Source organism: Pelodiscus sinensis, unplaced genomic scaffold, assembly GCF_049634645.1.
Source record: "Pelodiscus sinensis isolate JC-2024 unplaced genomic scaffold, ASM4963464v1 ctg80, whole genome shotgun sequence".
Classification (NCBI taxonomy): domain Eukaryota; kingdom Metazoa; phylum Chordata; order Testudines; family Trionychidae; genus Pelodiscus; species Pelodiscus sinensis.
In genome coordinates, this window is record NW_027465901.1 from 282896 (window position 1) to 299030 (window position 16135).

General features: G+C 54.5%; 1 protein-coding gene across 3 annotated transcripts in view; it reads left to right on the forward strand.

Moving 5' to 3' along the window:
• The first annotated feature begins 842 nt into the window (after positions 1–842).
• The window catches only part of SNX17 (sorting nexin 17), a 65968-nt gene continuing 50675 nt past the window's right edge, over positions 843–16135 (forward strand). For all 3 annotated transcript variants that reach the window (XM_075916276.1, XM_075916278.1, XM_075916279.1), the window contains exon 1: positions 843–1001. In XM_075916276.1, coding sequence (XP_075772391.1) covers positions 942–1001 — 60 coding nt within the window. In that variant the 5' untranslated portion in view covers positions 843–941. The remainder of the gene's footprint in view (positions 1002–16135) is intronic.

Genomic DNA, 16135 nt, shown 5'->3' on the forward strand with positions numbered 1-16135 from the left:
GGGTGCAGAGCGAGGGGTGCGCTGGGGAGCTGGGCGGGTGCAGAGCGAGGGGTGCGCTGGGGAGCTGGGCGGGTGCAGCGGGAGGGGTGCGCCGGGGAGCTGGGGCGGGTGCAGCGGGTGGGGTGCGCTGAGGAGCTGGGCGGGTGCAGCGGGAGGGATGCGCCGGGGAGCTGGGGCGGGTGCAGCGGGAGGGGTGCGCTGGGGAGCTGGGCGGGTGCAATGGGAGGGGTGCGCCGGGGAGCTGAGCGGGTGCAGCGGGAGGGGTGCGCCGGGGAGCTGGGGCGGGTGCAGCGGGAGGGGTGCGCCGGGGAGCTGGGGCGGGTGCAATGGGAGGGGTGCGCTGGGGAGCTGGGCGGGTGCAGAGCGAGGGGTGCGCTGGGGAGCTGGGCGGGTGCAGCGGGAGGGGTGCGCCGGGGAGCTGGGGCGGGTGCAGCGGGAGGGGTGCGCTGGGTTTGCCTGGTGTCCGGCTCCGCACTGGACGGTCCAGGCTGTGAGCTCTCTGCTCGGGGGACCCTGGGGAGACCAGGACGGGGGGGGCTCTCCTGCCCGAGACGCTTTGCGGATTTGAGGTCCGTGCCAGCTGCCCCGGGTATTTTGTTGGACCGGGTGCGGTGGGGGGCTGGAGTGATGCTGGGCAGGGGAGCTGGGGCCAGGTGCAGACGGTGGGGGGAGCTGAGGGTACCGCCCTGTAGACGCAGCCTTCAAGGGCCGTACCACTGCCCCGGCCGGAGAGGGGCGCAAACCCCTGTGGCTCAGGCCGAAAGCGGCTCCCCTTCCGCGGCTCGGTTGGTACGTTCCGGGGCCGAACCAGCCGGTGGAGGCGGGTAGGCCCCGCCCACGGCTCCTGGGCCGTACCATCCTGCGGCCCGAGGGCCCCGCTGGGCGGCGCGGTGGTGCGGTCCGACATGGCGGCGGTGCGGGGGCGCTAGCGGCGGGGCGCGATGCACTTCTCCATCCCCGAGACCGAGAGCCGCGGCGCGGAGGGCGGCGCCGCCTACGTGGTGAGGGGCCCGCCCCGGGGGGGCGCGGGGTCTGTCCCCCTGGGGGGCGGGGGCTATTGGGGGGTCTGTCCCCCTGGGGCGCGGGACCATGGGGGGGTCTGTCCCCCTGGGGGGGCGGGGGGCCATTGGGGGGTCTGTCCCCCTGGGGGGCGGGGGCTATTGGGGGGCTCTGTCCCCCCAGGGGGCGGGGGGCCATTGGGGGGTCTGTCCCCCCGGGGGGGCGCGGGGTCTGTCCCCCTGGGGGGCGGGGGCTATTGGGGGGGTCTGTCCCCCCGGGGGCGCGGGGGGCCATTGGGGGGTCTGTCCCCCCGGGGGGGCGCGGGACCATGGGGGGGTCTGTCCCCCCGGGGGGGCGCGGGGTCTGTCCCCCTGGGGGGCGGGGGCTATTGGGGGGGTCTGTCCCCCCGGGGGGGCGCGGGACCATTGGGTGGGGGTCTGTCCCCCCGGGGGGGCGCGGGACCATTGGGGGGTCTGTCCCCCCGGGGGGGCGCGGGACCATGGGGGGGATCTGTCCCCCCGGGGGGGCGGGGGCCATTGGGGGGTCTGTCCCCCCGGGGGGCGCGGGGCCATTGGGGGGTCTGTCCCCCCGGGGGGGCGCGGGACCATTGGGGGGGTCTGTCTCCCTGAGAGGCGTTGGGGGGGTCTGTCTCACTGGGGCTGTTGGGGGGGGTTGTCTCCCTGGGGGGTACGGGAGAATGGGGGGGGTCTGTCCCCCAGGGGGGCGTGGGGCCATTGGGGGGGGTCTGTCCCCCTGGGAGGCGTTGGGGGGGGTTTGTCCCCCTGGGCGGTGCGGGGCCATTGGGGGGGGTCTGTCCCCCTGGAGGGGGGGGGTCTGTCTCACTGGGGGTCATGGGGGGGGTCTGTCCCTCTGGGGGGCGTGGGGCCATTGGGGGCGTCTGTCTCACTGGGGGGCATTGGGGGGTCTGTCCACTTGAGAGGCGTTGGGGGGGGTCTGTCCCCCTCGGGGGTGTTGGGGGGGGGTCTGTCTCACTGGGGGGCGTTGGGGAGGTCTGTCCCCCTGGAGGGCGTGGGGGCATTGGGGGGATCTGTCTCCCTGGGGGTCATGGGGGGGTCTGTCCCCCTAGGGCGCACAGGGGCATTGGGGGGGGTTCTGTCTCCCTGGGGGCATTGGGGGGGTTTGTCTCCACGGGGGTATGGGGGGGGTCTGTCCCCCTCGGGGGTGTTGGGGGGGGGGTCTGTCTCACTGGGGGGCGTTGGGGAGGTCTGTCCCCCTGGAGGGCGTGGGGGCATTGGGTGGGTCTGTCTCCCTGGGGGACATTGGGGGGGTCTGTCTCCCTGGGGGGCACGGGGGTATGGGAGGGTCTGTCATGCTGGGGTGCTAGGGGGCTTGTCTCCCTGGGAGGCATTGGGGGAGGTCTGTCTCTCTGGGGTGCTGGAGTATTGGGGCTCTGTCTCCCTGGGGGACACTGGGGGTTTGTCTCGCTAGGAGTGCTGGCGCACACAGGGGGTCTGTCTCACTGAAGTGCTGGGGGACATTGGGAGTCTGTCTCGCTGGGGGGTAAGGATGTAATAATGAAGTCGATATACCAATAAGCAAAAGCTTGTAGGTTAATGCCATAGACTACACGCACTTCCTCCCCCGCCCCCAGCAAATTCTTTAGCAGGCTGTCCAGCATCCTGGCTCACTGGGTCCGGGACCTACCCCCGCTGCGGCTCTACACTCAGAGTGTAGTAGGAGCCGGGTGGGCAGGCAGCCCGGATCAGTTCTGGCTCGCGCCGGGTCCGGGAACTCAGACACCCTCCCCAGACAGAGGCAGCAGCACAGGGCGACAGGCAGTCAGTCCGTGAGGGGAACTTGTTTTTAAACTGGCTCCCCTCGCAGACCAGCTCCCACCTGCAATCCTGAAGCAGAGGCAGCACCGTGGACTGGAAAGGGGCTCCTCTAGCGTGAACTAGCTGCTGGCCTCGCTCCTGGAGACTATAGAATAGTCGACTAGCTGATAAGAATTAATGTGGTTACTTGACTGATCAATTAACTGATATTTAACATCCCTACTGGGAGATACTGGAAGGGATTTGTGGTACTGGGGGTCCTATCTCACTTGGGGTGCTGGGGAGTCTGTCAGACCCAGCTGGTGGCTCTGGGGGCTGTATCCTGGCCCTGGCAGTGGGGTCTGATCTCGGGCATGGGTGTGGTGCAGAATGCTATGGGGCTGAGGGGCTGCTGATATCTGTGCAGGGCCGGCCCTGTGCAGGATGGTTGTGGCTGTGCCCATTTGGCTGCCTGTTGAGTCCCAGCTAGCCAGGGTTGTGGTGGGGCTCTCAGTGTGCACCCTGCACCCCCATTACCGCCATACAGGCACACTGCTACCCCTTCCCGGAAGGGGCTGGATTGTGCTCTCCCCAAACCCCTGGAGCAGATGAGGTGCTGTGCTGGCTGCTACCCAGTGTCACTTGCACATTCTGACTTAGAAGTGGTCACCATGACCCTCAGATGTTGGGGGACCACAACATGGCCACTAAGAAATCTCTCCAGGGAGCCTGAGCCAACGAACAGCCCTGCAAGCAGGCAGATGCTTGTTCACATGGCTAAATGTACATCTAGGGGTAGCCCTTCCAGAACAAACCCTTTTTCTCTGGAGGTGGGTTACAGGGGAGAGATTGTGTGAGGATTGTGTGTTGTGATCCTTCCCTCTGGGGCACCAGGTACTGGCCAATGTCGGCAGACAGCACACTGGGCTAGGTAGACCTTTGGTCTGACCCAGTCTGGCCATTCTTATGTTCAAGGGAGTAGTGATTCTGGAAAGAATTTGGGGTGGCCGAAAGTGCTTCTGTGGATACTTAGATGCTTAAACGGGAATCTCAAGTAGGAGTCAAGTGGTTTTTACCTGTGTTTTTGGAACTATTGTGATGGCTGTTGGAGTATCCTGTGCAGTTCTGATGAACACAACTTAAGAAGGATGTTGGTGATAAATTGGAGAGGGGCTTAGCAAGGAGGCACAAGAATTAATATGGGATTAGAAGATATTCCTTGTAGTGACCAAAACTGTCTAGTCCTTAAGACAGTTTGGGATGGCCACCCCAGACCCTGCCGTGGCTGCAACTGTGCTCAGGATAGGGTTGTGTGATGTTAGTCCACAGAGCCAAGGGCAGCCTGAGGGATTAACTGGGGGGGCCTGGCACAGTCTCCCCCTCCCCCCACCGTTCTCACTGCAGTAGCAGAAAGTGGAGCAACACAGGCTCAGGGTATGAGAGCATAGAAGGCTAGGGCCAAGTTTCTCTGCTTCCAGCCACTACGGTGAGTGAAGGGGTCCATCCCCGGGTGCTGCCCCATGCCAGGCCCCCCCAGTAATCCACTGGCTTGCGTTGCTCGGTGGAAGGGGCTTCGGGAAAGGGGTGCAATGGGTGGGAGAGAGGGGGTGGAGCAGGGGCAGGAAGAGGCAGAGGTGGGACTTGGGGCAGTAAGGAGGTTGCCCTGGGCCCCACGCCCTCCTAGGACAGCCTTGATATAGGGATGTAATAGTATAGTCGATTAACCGATAAGCAAATTAATGCTATAGACTACACACATTTTCCCCCCACCTCTTGCCAGTACATTTTTTAGCAGGCTGGCCAGCAGCCCAGCTCAGCCCTGGCTTGCACTGAGTCCTGGATCTACTCCCGCTGCGGCTCTGCATTTAAAGTGTATTAAGAGTCACGCGGGCAGGCGGCCCAGCTCAGTTCTGGCTTGTGCCAGGTCCGGGAACTCAGACCCCTCTCTCCTTGCAGGGGCTGCCCAGGGACTATAGAATAGTTGACTAACCAATAAGAATTCATGAGATTAAATACATTTATAAATACATTAAAAGCAAGAGGAAGACCAAGGACAGGGTAGGCCCACTGCTTAGTGAGGAGGGAGAAGCAGTAACAGGAAACTTGGAAATGGCAGAGATGCTCAATGACTTCTTTGTTTCGGTCTTCACCGAGAAGTCTGGAGGTGTGCCTAACTTAGTGAATACAAGCAGAGAGAGGGTAGGTTTAGAAGATAGGATTCACAAAGAACAAGTTAAAAGTCACTTAGGAAAGTTAGATGTCAGCAAGTCACCAGGTCCTGATGAAATGCATCCCAGGATACTCAAGGAGCTGATAGAGGAGGTATCTGAGCCTTTAGCTATGATCTTTGAAAAATCATGGCAGACAGGGGAGATTCCAGAAGACTGGAAAAGGGCAAATATTGTGCCCATCTATAAAAAGGGGAATAAGAACAACCCAGGAAACTATAGACCGGTCAGTTTAACGTCTGTCCCAGGGAAGATAATGGAGCAGGTAATTAAGGAAATCCTATGCAAACACTTGGAAGGTAATAAAGTGATAGGGAATAGCCAGCATGGGTTTGTGAAGAACAAGTCATGCCAAACTAATCTGATAGCTTTCTTTGATAAGATAACGAGCCTTGTGGATAAGGGAGAAGCGGTGGATGTCATATACCTAGACTTTAGTAAGGCATTTGATACGGTCTCGCATGATATTCTTATTGATAAACTAGGCAAATATAACTTAGATAGGGCCACGATAAGGTGGGTGCATAATTGGCTGGATAACCGTAGTCAGAGAGTTGTTGTTAACGGTTCTAAATCCTGCTGGAAAGGGATAACAAGTGGAGTTCCTCAAGGGTCTGTTTTGGGACCCGTACTGTTCAATATCTTCATCAATGATGTAGATATTGGGATAGAGAGTACGCTTATTAAGTTTGCGGATGATACCAAACTGGGTGGGGTTGCGACTTCTTTGGAGGATAGGGACATAATTCAAAATGACCTTAGCAAGTTAGAGAAATGGTCAGAGGTAAACAGGATGAGGTTTAATAAAGAGAAATGCAAAGTGCTCCACTTAGGAAGGAACAATCAGTTCCATACATACAAGATGGGAAGCGACTGTCTAGGAAGGAGCATGGCAGAAAGGGATCTAGGGGTCATAGTGGACCACAAGTTGAATATGAGTCAACAGTGTGATGCTGTTGCCAAAAAAGCAAATATGATTCTAGGTTGTATCAACAGGTGTGTTGTAAGCAAAACTCGTGAAGTCATTCTGCCGCTCTACTCTGCACTAGTTAGGCCTCAGCTGGAGTACTGTGTCCAGTTCTGGGCGCCACATTTCAAGAAAGATGTGGAGAAATTGGAAAGGGTACAGAGAAGAGCGACAAGAATGATTAAAGGTCTAGAGAACATGACCTATGAAGCCAGGCTTCATGAACTGGGCTTGTTTAGTTTGGAAAAAAGAAGATTAAGGGGGGACATGATAGCGGTTTTCAAATATCTAAAAGGGTGTCACAAGGAGGAAGGAGAAAATTTGTTCCTCTTGGTTTCTGAGGTCAGGACAAGGAGTAATGGGCTTAAAGTGCAGCAGGGGAGGTTTAGATTGGACATTAGGAAAAAATTCCTAACTGTCAGGGTGGTCAAATATTGGAATAAATTGCCAAGGGAGGTGGTGGAATCTCCCTCTCTGGAGATATTTAAGAACAGGTTAGATAGACATCTGTCAGGGATGGTGTAGGTGGAGCTTGGTCCTGCCTTGAGGGCGGGGGGCTGGACTCGATGACCTCTTGAGGTCCCTTCCAGTCCTATTATTCTATGATTCTATGATAATCAACTGTTCAGTTAACCAATATTTAACATCCCTACCTTGATAGTGACAAACTCAAGTATCAGAGGGGTAGCCGTGTTAGTATGAATCTGCAAAAGCAGCGAGGAGTCCTGTGGCACCTTAGAGACTAACTGAAGTGTAGGAGCATAAGCTTTCGTGGGCAAAGACCCACTTCGTCAGATGCATGTACCTGACAAAGTGGGTCTTTGCCCACGAAAGCTTAAACTCAAGGAGCTCATCTGTTAACTTGACTAAAAGAAGGTAACCGGTGACTTGATCCCTGTCGTAAGTACCTACAGGGAAATGCAGGTGTATAACGGCCTCTTTAGGCTAGCTGAGGAAGGGCTAATATGATTCTGTGGTTGGAAGTTGAAACCAGACAATCAGACTGGAAATAAGGTGGAAATGTTTAATGGTGAGAGGAATTAACCCCAAGGGCTATGATGGGTTCTCCCCCACTGGCTGCTTTTGGAAAAGAACTGCTCTAGGAACTAGTTCGGGGAAGTTCTCTGACTGTGTTATGCAGGAGCTCAGACTACAGTCCTGGACATGTAGGATTGGAAGGGACCTTGATAGGTCATGTGGCCTCATCCCCTGCACTTGGGGCAGGACTAAGTATTGTCTTGACCAGTGATGCTCAGTGGTCCAGGAGCCAAACTAGCAGTCAGCATTCCCCAAAAGGGCCACAGGTGAGTGAAAACACACACACATGCTTTTCCTATCATACTTGTTAACTATAAATATATAGGTGATTGTATATTTATACTAGAATAGTTACCTGCCATTGCCATGGTCCTTCCAGGCGGAGGGCAACGGGGTGGAGGGTGCAAGAGGCAGGGCAGAGCCTTGGGGATGTGGAGGGATGGCAGGGCAGAAGGCTGGGGGCATGTGAGAGTGAAGGTTGGGGGTCCTATCTGACAGGGCCCATCTCTCCCCCCCCAGCTTTTCCCGTCCAGCAGAGGCCATCTCTCCCCCATCCTAGTGCTGTAGCCAAGGTCCGGGGGGGCGGGGCTTGGAGCAGAGGGGCTACTTAGCTGGTCTGGTGGCAGGTAAGAAGGTGAGCCCTAGTTTGCCACTCCCCCCCTTGGTGATGTGGCTGCCCCCAGTGATCACTCTGCAGTAAAGCTTTCCCCTGTGCTCGCTGCCCCCTCTGCAGTATTGCATCCTTTCAAACAGCAGTCCCCTCTTTTCCATGTTCTGGAAAACAGTCCCATTCCTAACATATCCCATTTTCCTGGCAAAACCAAATCCTAACTTTTAAGGTAGGGTAAGGGGAGGCTGCATTCCAAATTTGGAAGCCCTAGCTTTTACCATTTAGGAGGAGTTCTTGAACAGACAGAAGCATTCTAAAATGTGTGTGTGTGTGTGTGTGTGTGTATGTATTAGGGATGCTAAAGGGTTTTTTTTGTAAATGTGTAACCTTTGAAATTTTCCGTGGTTACACGTTTACATGCGGGGAAGGGAAAGACAGCTCCAAGGAAGCTGGTATTTGTGGGGAGCTGGCTTTTAAGCAGGCTCTCCACGAGCACCTCCTCCTGGGGAACCACCTGCCCCCTGTGCTGCTGCCTCTGATACAGAGGCAGCACATGGGGAGTGGGGGAGCTTGCATGTAACTGTGAAGGTTAACCAATAAGCCCAGGCATCAGTTACCTGTTTAACCATGTACACTGTCATATCCCTAATTATATAGAGTGAGTTAAACAGTGTGATGGGGAAATATTTGTGTATGTGTGTGTGTGTGTGTACAGTAATTTCTCATTTAACACTATAGATGCGTTTCTGAAAATGTTCGTGCTAAGAGAAAATGTGCTATGTGGGGTCAATTTTCCCATTTAAAAAAAAATAGAAAAGGTGGGGGTTGCGTCTCAGGTGGCAGTGGCGGCAAAGTCAGTTTTTTGTTGGTGCTCAGTCATCAACATCAACACAAGATATCTAGCAACACAAGTCGCCATGGTTTGTTAAAACACAAAGATAAACACGTGAGTGAGAGGAGGAGCACTGTGACTATGTGTATTCATCTGCTCGTGTGTATTACCACTGTTTTCACCAACTTATAGCGCCTCACGAAGTAGTCCGCCACTTGATTATTTTCGTGTTATTTCGGGGACAGTCGTGTTGTTGGAAAAACGTGTTCTCAAAAAAAAATTGTGCTATTGTGAAAACATGTTAAGTGGGCACATGTTAAAGAGTAATTACTGTATTATAAAAATGCACACATGCTCAGCAAAATGATCAAGTATTATTATTATATTAACTACAGTTGATTGATAACTTAGTAAAAGTATCCTGATTGGTTATTGACTTAGGTTAATAATTAAATCAGTGTTTTATTATGGTGGGCTGACCTAATTAGCAAAGCTTTTGATATTATTATTATTATTATTTAAATATTTTTATCCCGCTCCTCTATTTAAAATATTTGCGGCGGCTTCCAAATTTTTTTTAAACACAATACAAATATATATAAAAATTTAAAATATGAGACCCCAGAGGGACATAAAACCCGCTAAAAACATTTTAAGAAGGATAAGGGATCTTTCGGAAAAGGCTTTATTTTCTGAAAGATCCGCGTCTAGACTGGCGCTTTTTTCCAGCAAAGATCCGAGCCGGAAAAAAGCGGCAGCCATTTTTACGCTAATGAAGCGGGGGGGATTTAAATCCCCCCTTCATTTGCAATTGTGATATGTCTAATTTGCATCCCTTTTACGAAAAAGGGATGCAGTCTAGACACAGCCATAGAGAAGAGGAACACACACATACAGACTCAAACATTAATAAAAGCACGAGTAAAAAGGGTGGCTTTAGCCTGATGCCGAAACAATGCTAGTGTTGGCACCATGCGAATATTCTGAGGAAGAGAATTCCATAGCCTGGGAGCAAAAGCTGAGAAGGCCCTGTTCCACGGTGATGTTAATCTTATCTCTGCAAGTAGGGGAAACACGAAGTAAAGCCTCCGCAGCTGACCTCAATGCCCAGGCAGGTTCATATGGGAGAAGACGGTCCTTCAGATACCCCGGACCCAACCCGTTTAAGGCTTTAAAGGTCATAACTAAAACCTTAAATTTTGCCCGGAAACATACTGGAAGCCAGTGCAGCTGCCGAAGCACTGGCATAATGTGCTCTGTATTAACGAGTATTAGTTAAGACTCAAGCAGCCGCACTCTGAACCAGTTGAAGTTTCCGAAGGCTCTTTAGAGGCAGCCCCACATAAAGTGCATTACAGTAATCCAGTAGGGATGTAACAAGAGCATGGTTCACGGTGGCCAAGTCATGCTTGTTCAGGAAGAGTCGCAGCTGGTGGATCAGACAAAGTTGCCCAAAGGCACTCCTGGCCACTGAAGGAATCTGGTTTTCAAATGTTAAAAAAGGGTCCAGGAGGACTCCCAAGCTGCATATCTGTTCTTTCAGGGGGAGAGTAACCCCGTTGAGAACAGGTGCCAGGGCACATTCCTGAAGAGATGGCCTCCCTCAGTATTCTTGCCAGTAAATTAAGGAAGTCTGGATTGGATAAATGGACTGTAAGGTGGCTGGAAAGCTGGCTAGACTTTTGGGCCCAAAGGGTAGCGAACAACAGCTCGATGTCTAGCTGGAAGTTGGTATTAAGTGGAGTGCCCCAAGGGTCAGTTCTGGGGCTAGTTTTCTTCAACAGCTTATAATGACCTGGATGAGGGGATGGATTGCACTCTCAGCAAGTTTGCAGATGACATAAGAACGGCCGTACTGGGTCAGACCAAAGGTCCATCTAGCCCAGTATCCTGTCTGCCGACAGTGGCCAGCACCAGGTGCCCCAGAGAGGGTGGACCGAAGACAATGATCAAGCGATTTGTCTCCTGCCATCCCTCTCCAGCCTCTGACAGACAGAGGCCAAGGACACCATTTTATCCCCTGGCTAATAGCCTTTTATGGACCTAACCTTCATGAAATTATCTAGCTTCTCTTTAAACTCTATTATAGTCCTAGCCTTCACAGCCTCCTCTGGCAAGGAGTTCCACAGGTTGACAACACGCTGTGTGAAGAAGAACTTTCTTTTATTTGTTTTAAACCTGCTCCCCATTAATTTCATTTGGTGACCTCTAGTTCTTCTATTTAGGGAACTAATAAATAACTTTTCTTTATCGGCCCTCTCCACACCACTCATGATTTTATAGACCTCTATCATATCCCCCCTCAGTCTCCTCTTTTCTAAACTGAAAAGTCCCAGTCGCTTTAACCTCTCCTCATATGGGACCCATTCCAAACCCCTAATCATTTTAGTTGCCCTTTTCTGAACCCTTTCCAAGGTCAAAATATCTTTTTTGAGGTGAGAAGACCACATCTGTACACAGTATTCAAGATGTGGGCATACCATAGTTTTATACAGGGGCAGTAAGATATTCTGTTTTATTTTCTATCCTTTTCTTAATAATTCCTAACATCCTATTTGCCTTTTTGACTGCCGCTGCACACTGTGTGGAAGTTTTCAGAAAACTATCCACGATAACGCCAAGATCCCTTTCCTGATTTGTTATAGCCAAATTAGCCCCCATCATACTGTACGTATAGTTGGGGTTATTTTTCCCGATGTGCATTACTTTACACTTATCCACATTAAACTTCTTTTGCCATTTTGTTGCCCAATCACTCAGTTTGGTGAGATCTTTTTGAAGTTCTTCACAGTCTGCTTCTGTCTTGACTATCCTAAACAGTTTAGTATTATCCACAAACTTTACCACCTCACTACTTACCCTTTTCTCTAGATCATTTATGATTAAGTTGAACGGGATTGTTCCCAGGACTGACCCTTGGGGGACACCACTAGTTACCCCTCTCCATTCTGAAAATTTACCATTTATTCCTGCCCTTTGTTTCCTGTCTTTTAACCAGTTCTCAATCCAAGAAAGGACCTTTCCTCTTATCCCATGGCCATGTAATTTACACAAGAGCCTTTGGTGAGGGACCTTGTCAAAGGCTTTCTGAAAATCCAAGTATACTATATCTACTGGATCCCCCTTGTCTGCATGTTTGTTAACCCCTTCAAAGAACTCTAGTAGATTAGTAAGACAGGATTTCCCTTTACAGAAACCATGTTGACTTTGTCCAGCAAATTATGTTCTTCTACATGCGTCACAATTTTATTCTTTACTATTGTTTCGACTAATTTGCCCGGTACTGAAGTTAGACTTACCGGTCTGTAATTGCCAGGATCGCCTCTAGAGCCCTTTTTAAATATTGGTGTCACATTGGCTACCTTCCAGTCAGTAGGTGTGGAAGCCGATTTAAAGGATAGGTTACAAACCACAGGTAATAGTTCAGCAATTTCCCATTTGAGTTCTTTTAGAACCCTTGGATGAATGCCATCCGGTCCCGGAGATTTGTTAACATTAAGTTTTTCTATTTGTTCCAAAACCTGCTCTAATGACACTTCAATCCGGGACAGCTCCTCAGATTCATCACCCACAAAGGACGGTGCAGATTTGGGAATCTCCCAATTTGGGTGGGCAATAATTTTTTGCCGGAGGCCACTTCAGAAATTTTTGCAGTGGCTCTGGGCCGCTCCGGAAGGGGTGTGTCCAGGGCACTTCCGTGCTTCCCTACCCACAGACCATGATTGGTCTGGGGGTGGGAGAGCGCATGAAGTCTTTGCCCCACCCCCAGAGGTTCCCCCTTGGTGCCCATGCCCCTGGTGGGAGGAGACTTCGCGTGCTCCACCTTTTGCCCCCAGGCCAGTCAGCGCTTGGGGGCGGGGGAACGCGCAAAGTCTCCCGTCTTCCAGGAGCGTGTGGCACTTCTAAGTGCTACATACTCCTGGCAGGGCGGAGGAAACTTTGTGCGCTTCCCCCCGCCCCCAGGCTCTAATTGGCAGGGCTTCCGCAGGCTGGATCAAAGTGCTTGGTGGGCCGGATCCAGCCCGTGGAGGCCCTTTTGCCCGCTCTGCATGTGCGCTGTGAGCCGCAGTCGGTTGTTGAAATGGAAGTGTTGGCTTGGCAGCCCTGAGGCTTCTGTTGCCTCTGAAGTGTGGCAGTCCTGGCTGCAAAATGTTGCTTCCACATTGCTCCGGCCACTGTGGTAACTGGGGCAGGGGCACGAGCGATTTAAAATCCCATTTCGTTGATTAACTGATTAAAATGGGTGAGCGCTCCCCTCCCCCCCGCGGGAGAGAGCTGCTCCAGCCCCACTGGTCAACCTTCACATTCCTGATGGGCACATGTTCTGGAGAGCCGAGCTGATACCCTTGTCCTGCAAGCACCCGCAGAACTGCGTCTTGGCTGGTAGCACCATGCTGCATCTGATACTCTCTCCACTCGAAACCATTGCCCCTCCCCATGTGTGAGGATCCCAGGGGCTCCTGTGGGCACTCCCCGTACCTCCTCTGGAGAAGAGATGTCATAGATTCCTAGGCCAAGACTGGAAAACTCAGATGAGGAGCTACTGGGTCCCAGAGCAGGGTTCCTCAGTTGGGACTTGGGAGCCTGTCTGCACACCCTTGTTCCCTTGAAAATCTTGGCCAGGACCCTTCTGACATCTAGTGTGGGCTGCATGGCCCAGCCTTCCCCAGCAGTGTGTGGTCGAACAGGAACCCATGGTTCGAACACTTCCAGCTCCAGACCCCAAGTCCCAGGGACCCCTCTGTAAAAGTGGAGCCTGAATCGTTCTGTCTTTCGCTTCTAGCGACTGGAGAGCGTTCTGCCTTTGCCTGCTCTCTGCTTTCAGAGCCCTTCTCGGCACGGAGATGTTTAGGGACTGAGCCGATCACCCTTACCGCTCTCTTTTAGGGATGTTAAAATGGTTACGTGGTTCAACTTAGGACCTGGCCCCACTACAGCTGTGGGTCTTGCCACTTGTTCCCACCGTGGCCATGGGGTCCTGCTGTCTGGCCAACAGCCCTGTTGGTGGTACTCTAGCTCAGCGTGGCAAGGGCCAGTTAACCGGCAAGTGTACTGGTAAGCCTCATGCTTACTGCTTAACATCCATGTTCTCCCGACTAAGCTAGAGACAGCTCTTTCCATCTCTTGCTGTGCGGTGGGGTCCCCAGCCTTCGCCAGTCTAGTTCTCTTCAGTGTTCCAGCATCCTAGAAAAGCGCGTGAAGCCCAGAGCTGTGTACGATGGTGCAGTCTTACCAATACGTGTCAGATATGCCAGCTCCTTGAAATTCTCCCCTCTCTGCATTTCCCTGTATGGCAGGGAGGTCCCAGTGCTGTGTGATCAAAGCACAGGCAAATGTTTTCTAGCTCCTCTGACACCCCACACAGGCTGAACTGTGACCAATAGCGTCCCTCCCAGAGCGCCAGCCGCCTCTCCCTCCCTCCGCTGCACCCTTCCTACCCTCACTGGCTTGCAGAATCTATCAGGTCAGGGTGGGATCTTCCGTGGCCTGTTGTGAACAGTGCAAGCTTTTCGCTGGTCCTTTCGGGACTCTTCTCTGGGGGACAAGGATCGCTGTGCCCTGGGAAGCGGATGTGCTGTCGTCCTGGGAGAAGGTGAGGAGTCCTGCAATGGGGAATAGTTGGCTTGGTTGTTCCTGCGCCCTTTCCTTTGGGCACTGAGCGCACTAGCTTGGTGAGGGCTTGCCCTTCCCTAAGCCGAGGAAGGCAGGCTTACAGTAACAGCAGCAAGGTGGCAGGGCTAGTTGGGTAGGTGACCTGTGCATGAGCCCCTGCTACCCCAGAGTGTTGGGGCTTTCTGGTTGTAGGCACTGCCCTCGGAAAGGCAACCTGGATGGAGTCCCCATACGGGTGAGGTGGCAAGGGCCATGCTCTCACTAGGAATGGCGTCTGGCTGGCATCTGTGCGCTCTCTCCCTAAGGGCCAGTGAGTGGCAGTGGGGGGCGTACTATGGCAGTCCACCCAGCTGTCCTACTGACAGCATGCACATTGTGGGGAGAACTTGGGCAGCCCCAGCGTTGGGCAGTCCTGTCAGGAGCAAGGGAGCGGCCAGCAGGCCTTGGGTCTGGGATGTTGGGGAGCAATGGGGGGTCTCAGGAAGGGTCCTGTGTGGAGATGGCCATTAGCATGCGCCCTGCCCAGCAGCTCTGCATTGCTGCGGTGTGTTCCTGACCCGGGGGCAGCGAAGGGCTGTGCTGAGGCCTGGCCCCAGTTAGTTCTTCTTTGATTGGACTCCACTGGGTTTCTCCCCGTTCGGAAAGGGGCTGAGTCCTCCCAGAAATCCCTCCATGCCCCATCCCTCCCTGGACTGCTGTGCTGGCTCAGCCCTGGCTGTGTTCTGGGAGGGCAGTGCCCCTAAGAGGTTGGCTGGGGTGCCAGAGTTGCCCCACCCGTAGCTTCTAGCGTGGCCCAGCGAAGCAAATCTGCTGGCTTGCTGCAGGCGCTGGGCATAGGGCAGCATGAAGCCAGTCCTTGTGCTGAGCTCCCATTGGGGGCTCCGGTCCCCAGGCTCCCTGCTACTGCTCCGGCTGGCGTGCTCTGCAGGATGCTGCTTCCGCTGCTGTGAGGAGCCGTGTGGGACACTCCAGCCCCGGAGGGGCTGGTTCCCAGGTGATGTCTAGGCAGGGAACCCTGGGCCGCTGCTCCCCACAGCTCCCATTGGCCAGGAATGGTGGCCTGCGGGAGCTGTGGGTGGCCGTACCTGCAGAGGTGCCAGTGAATAAGGTGCCTGGCGGCCGGCCAGAGGCTAACCCTGGTGAGCCTTGCCGCCCACCCCTGCTCTGCCTCACCCAGTGGCTTCCTTGCTGCCTGGAGGAAGGAATTTGTGCTGCCTGGCTCGGAGGGGCTGGAGCGCACAGCCTGGCTCAGGAGCTGGCCAGCCATTCCCCAGCTTCCTGTTTTGTTCAGCTGGAGTGTGAACACCCTTCCAGCTGGGCTGCTGATTGGAGGAGCAGGCCCCGGGGGCAGACTGAGGCAAGGCTTTGGCAGCTTCCTGGGCGTCGCATGCCCGACTGAGGGTTCGCCTTGTGCTGCGGGTCGTGCCCTGCTTGCTCTAGACACAGCGTCTCTGCTGGCGGGGGAGGGAGCTCTTGGAGAGAAATTGGCAGGTGTTCTGCTGCCTCCACCTGGCCCTGGTGTTTCCTGCTGTTTAGTGGGGCCGGAGGGGTGTGGCTGCGAGCCGAGCTTTGGGCTGTGCAGTCACACAGGGGCCTGTCTCAGGAGGGGTCACTTGGGCCCCTCCCAGCAGAGCCCGGCTATCTGGCCCAGACTCCACACAGCTACTCGGGGCTGGCTTTGGGGGGGTCGCCGCCTCCTGCCTGCGGGGTCAGCACTGCAGGGCTGCATGCTCTGCTCCCGCCAGCCGGCGCTGCCGAGTGACTGTGCTGGGGTGGAGCAGTCTAGGGTGTGGCACAGACCTGCCTGTGGGGTCAGCACTGCAGGGCTGCATGCTCTGCTCCCGCCAGCCGGCGCTGCCGAGTGACTGTGCTGGGGTGGAGCAGTCTAGGGTGCGCCACAGACCTGCCTGTGGGGTCAGCACTGCAGGGCTGCATGCTCTGCTCCCGCCAGCCGGCGCTGCCGAGTGACTGTGCTGGGGTGGAGCAGTCTAGGGTGCGCCACAGACCTGCCTGTGGGGTCAGCACTGCAGGGCTGCATGCTCTGCTCCCGCCAGCCGGCGCTGCCGAGTGACT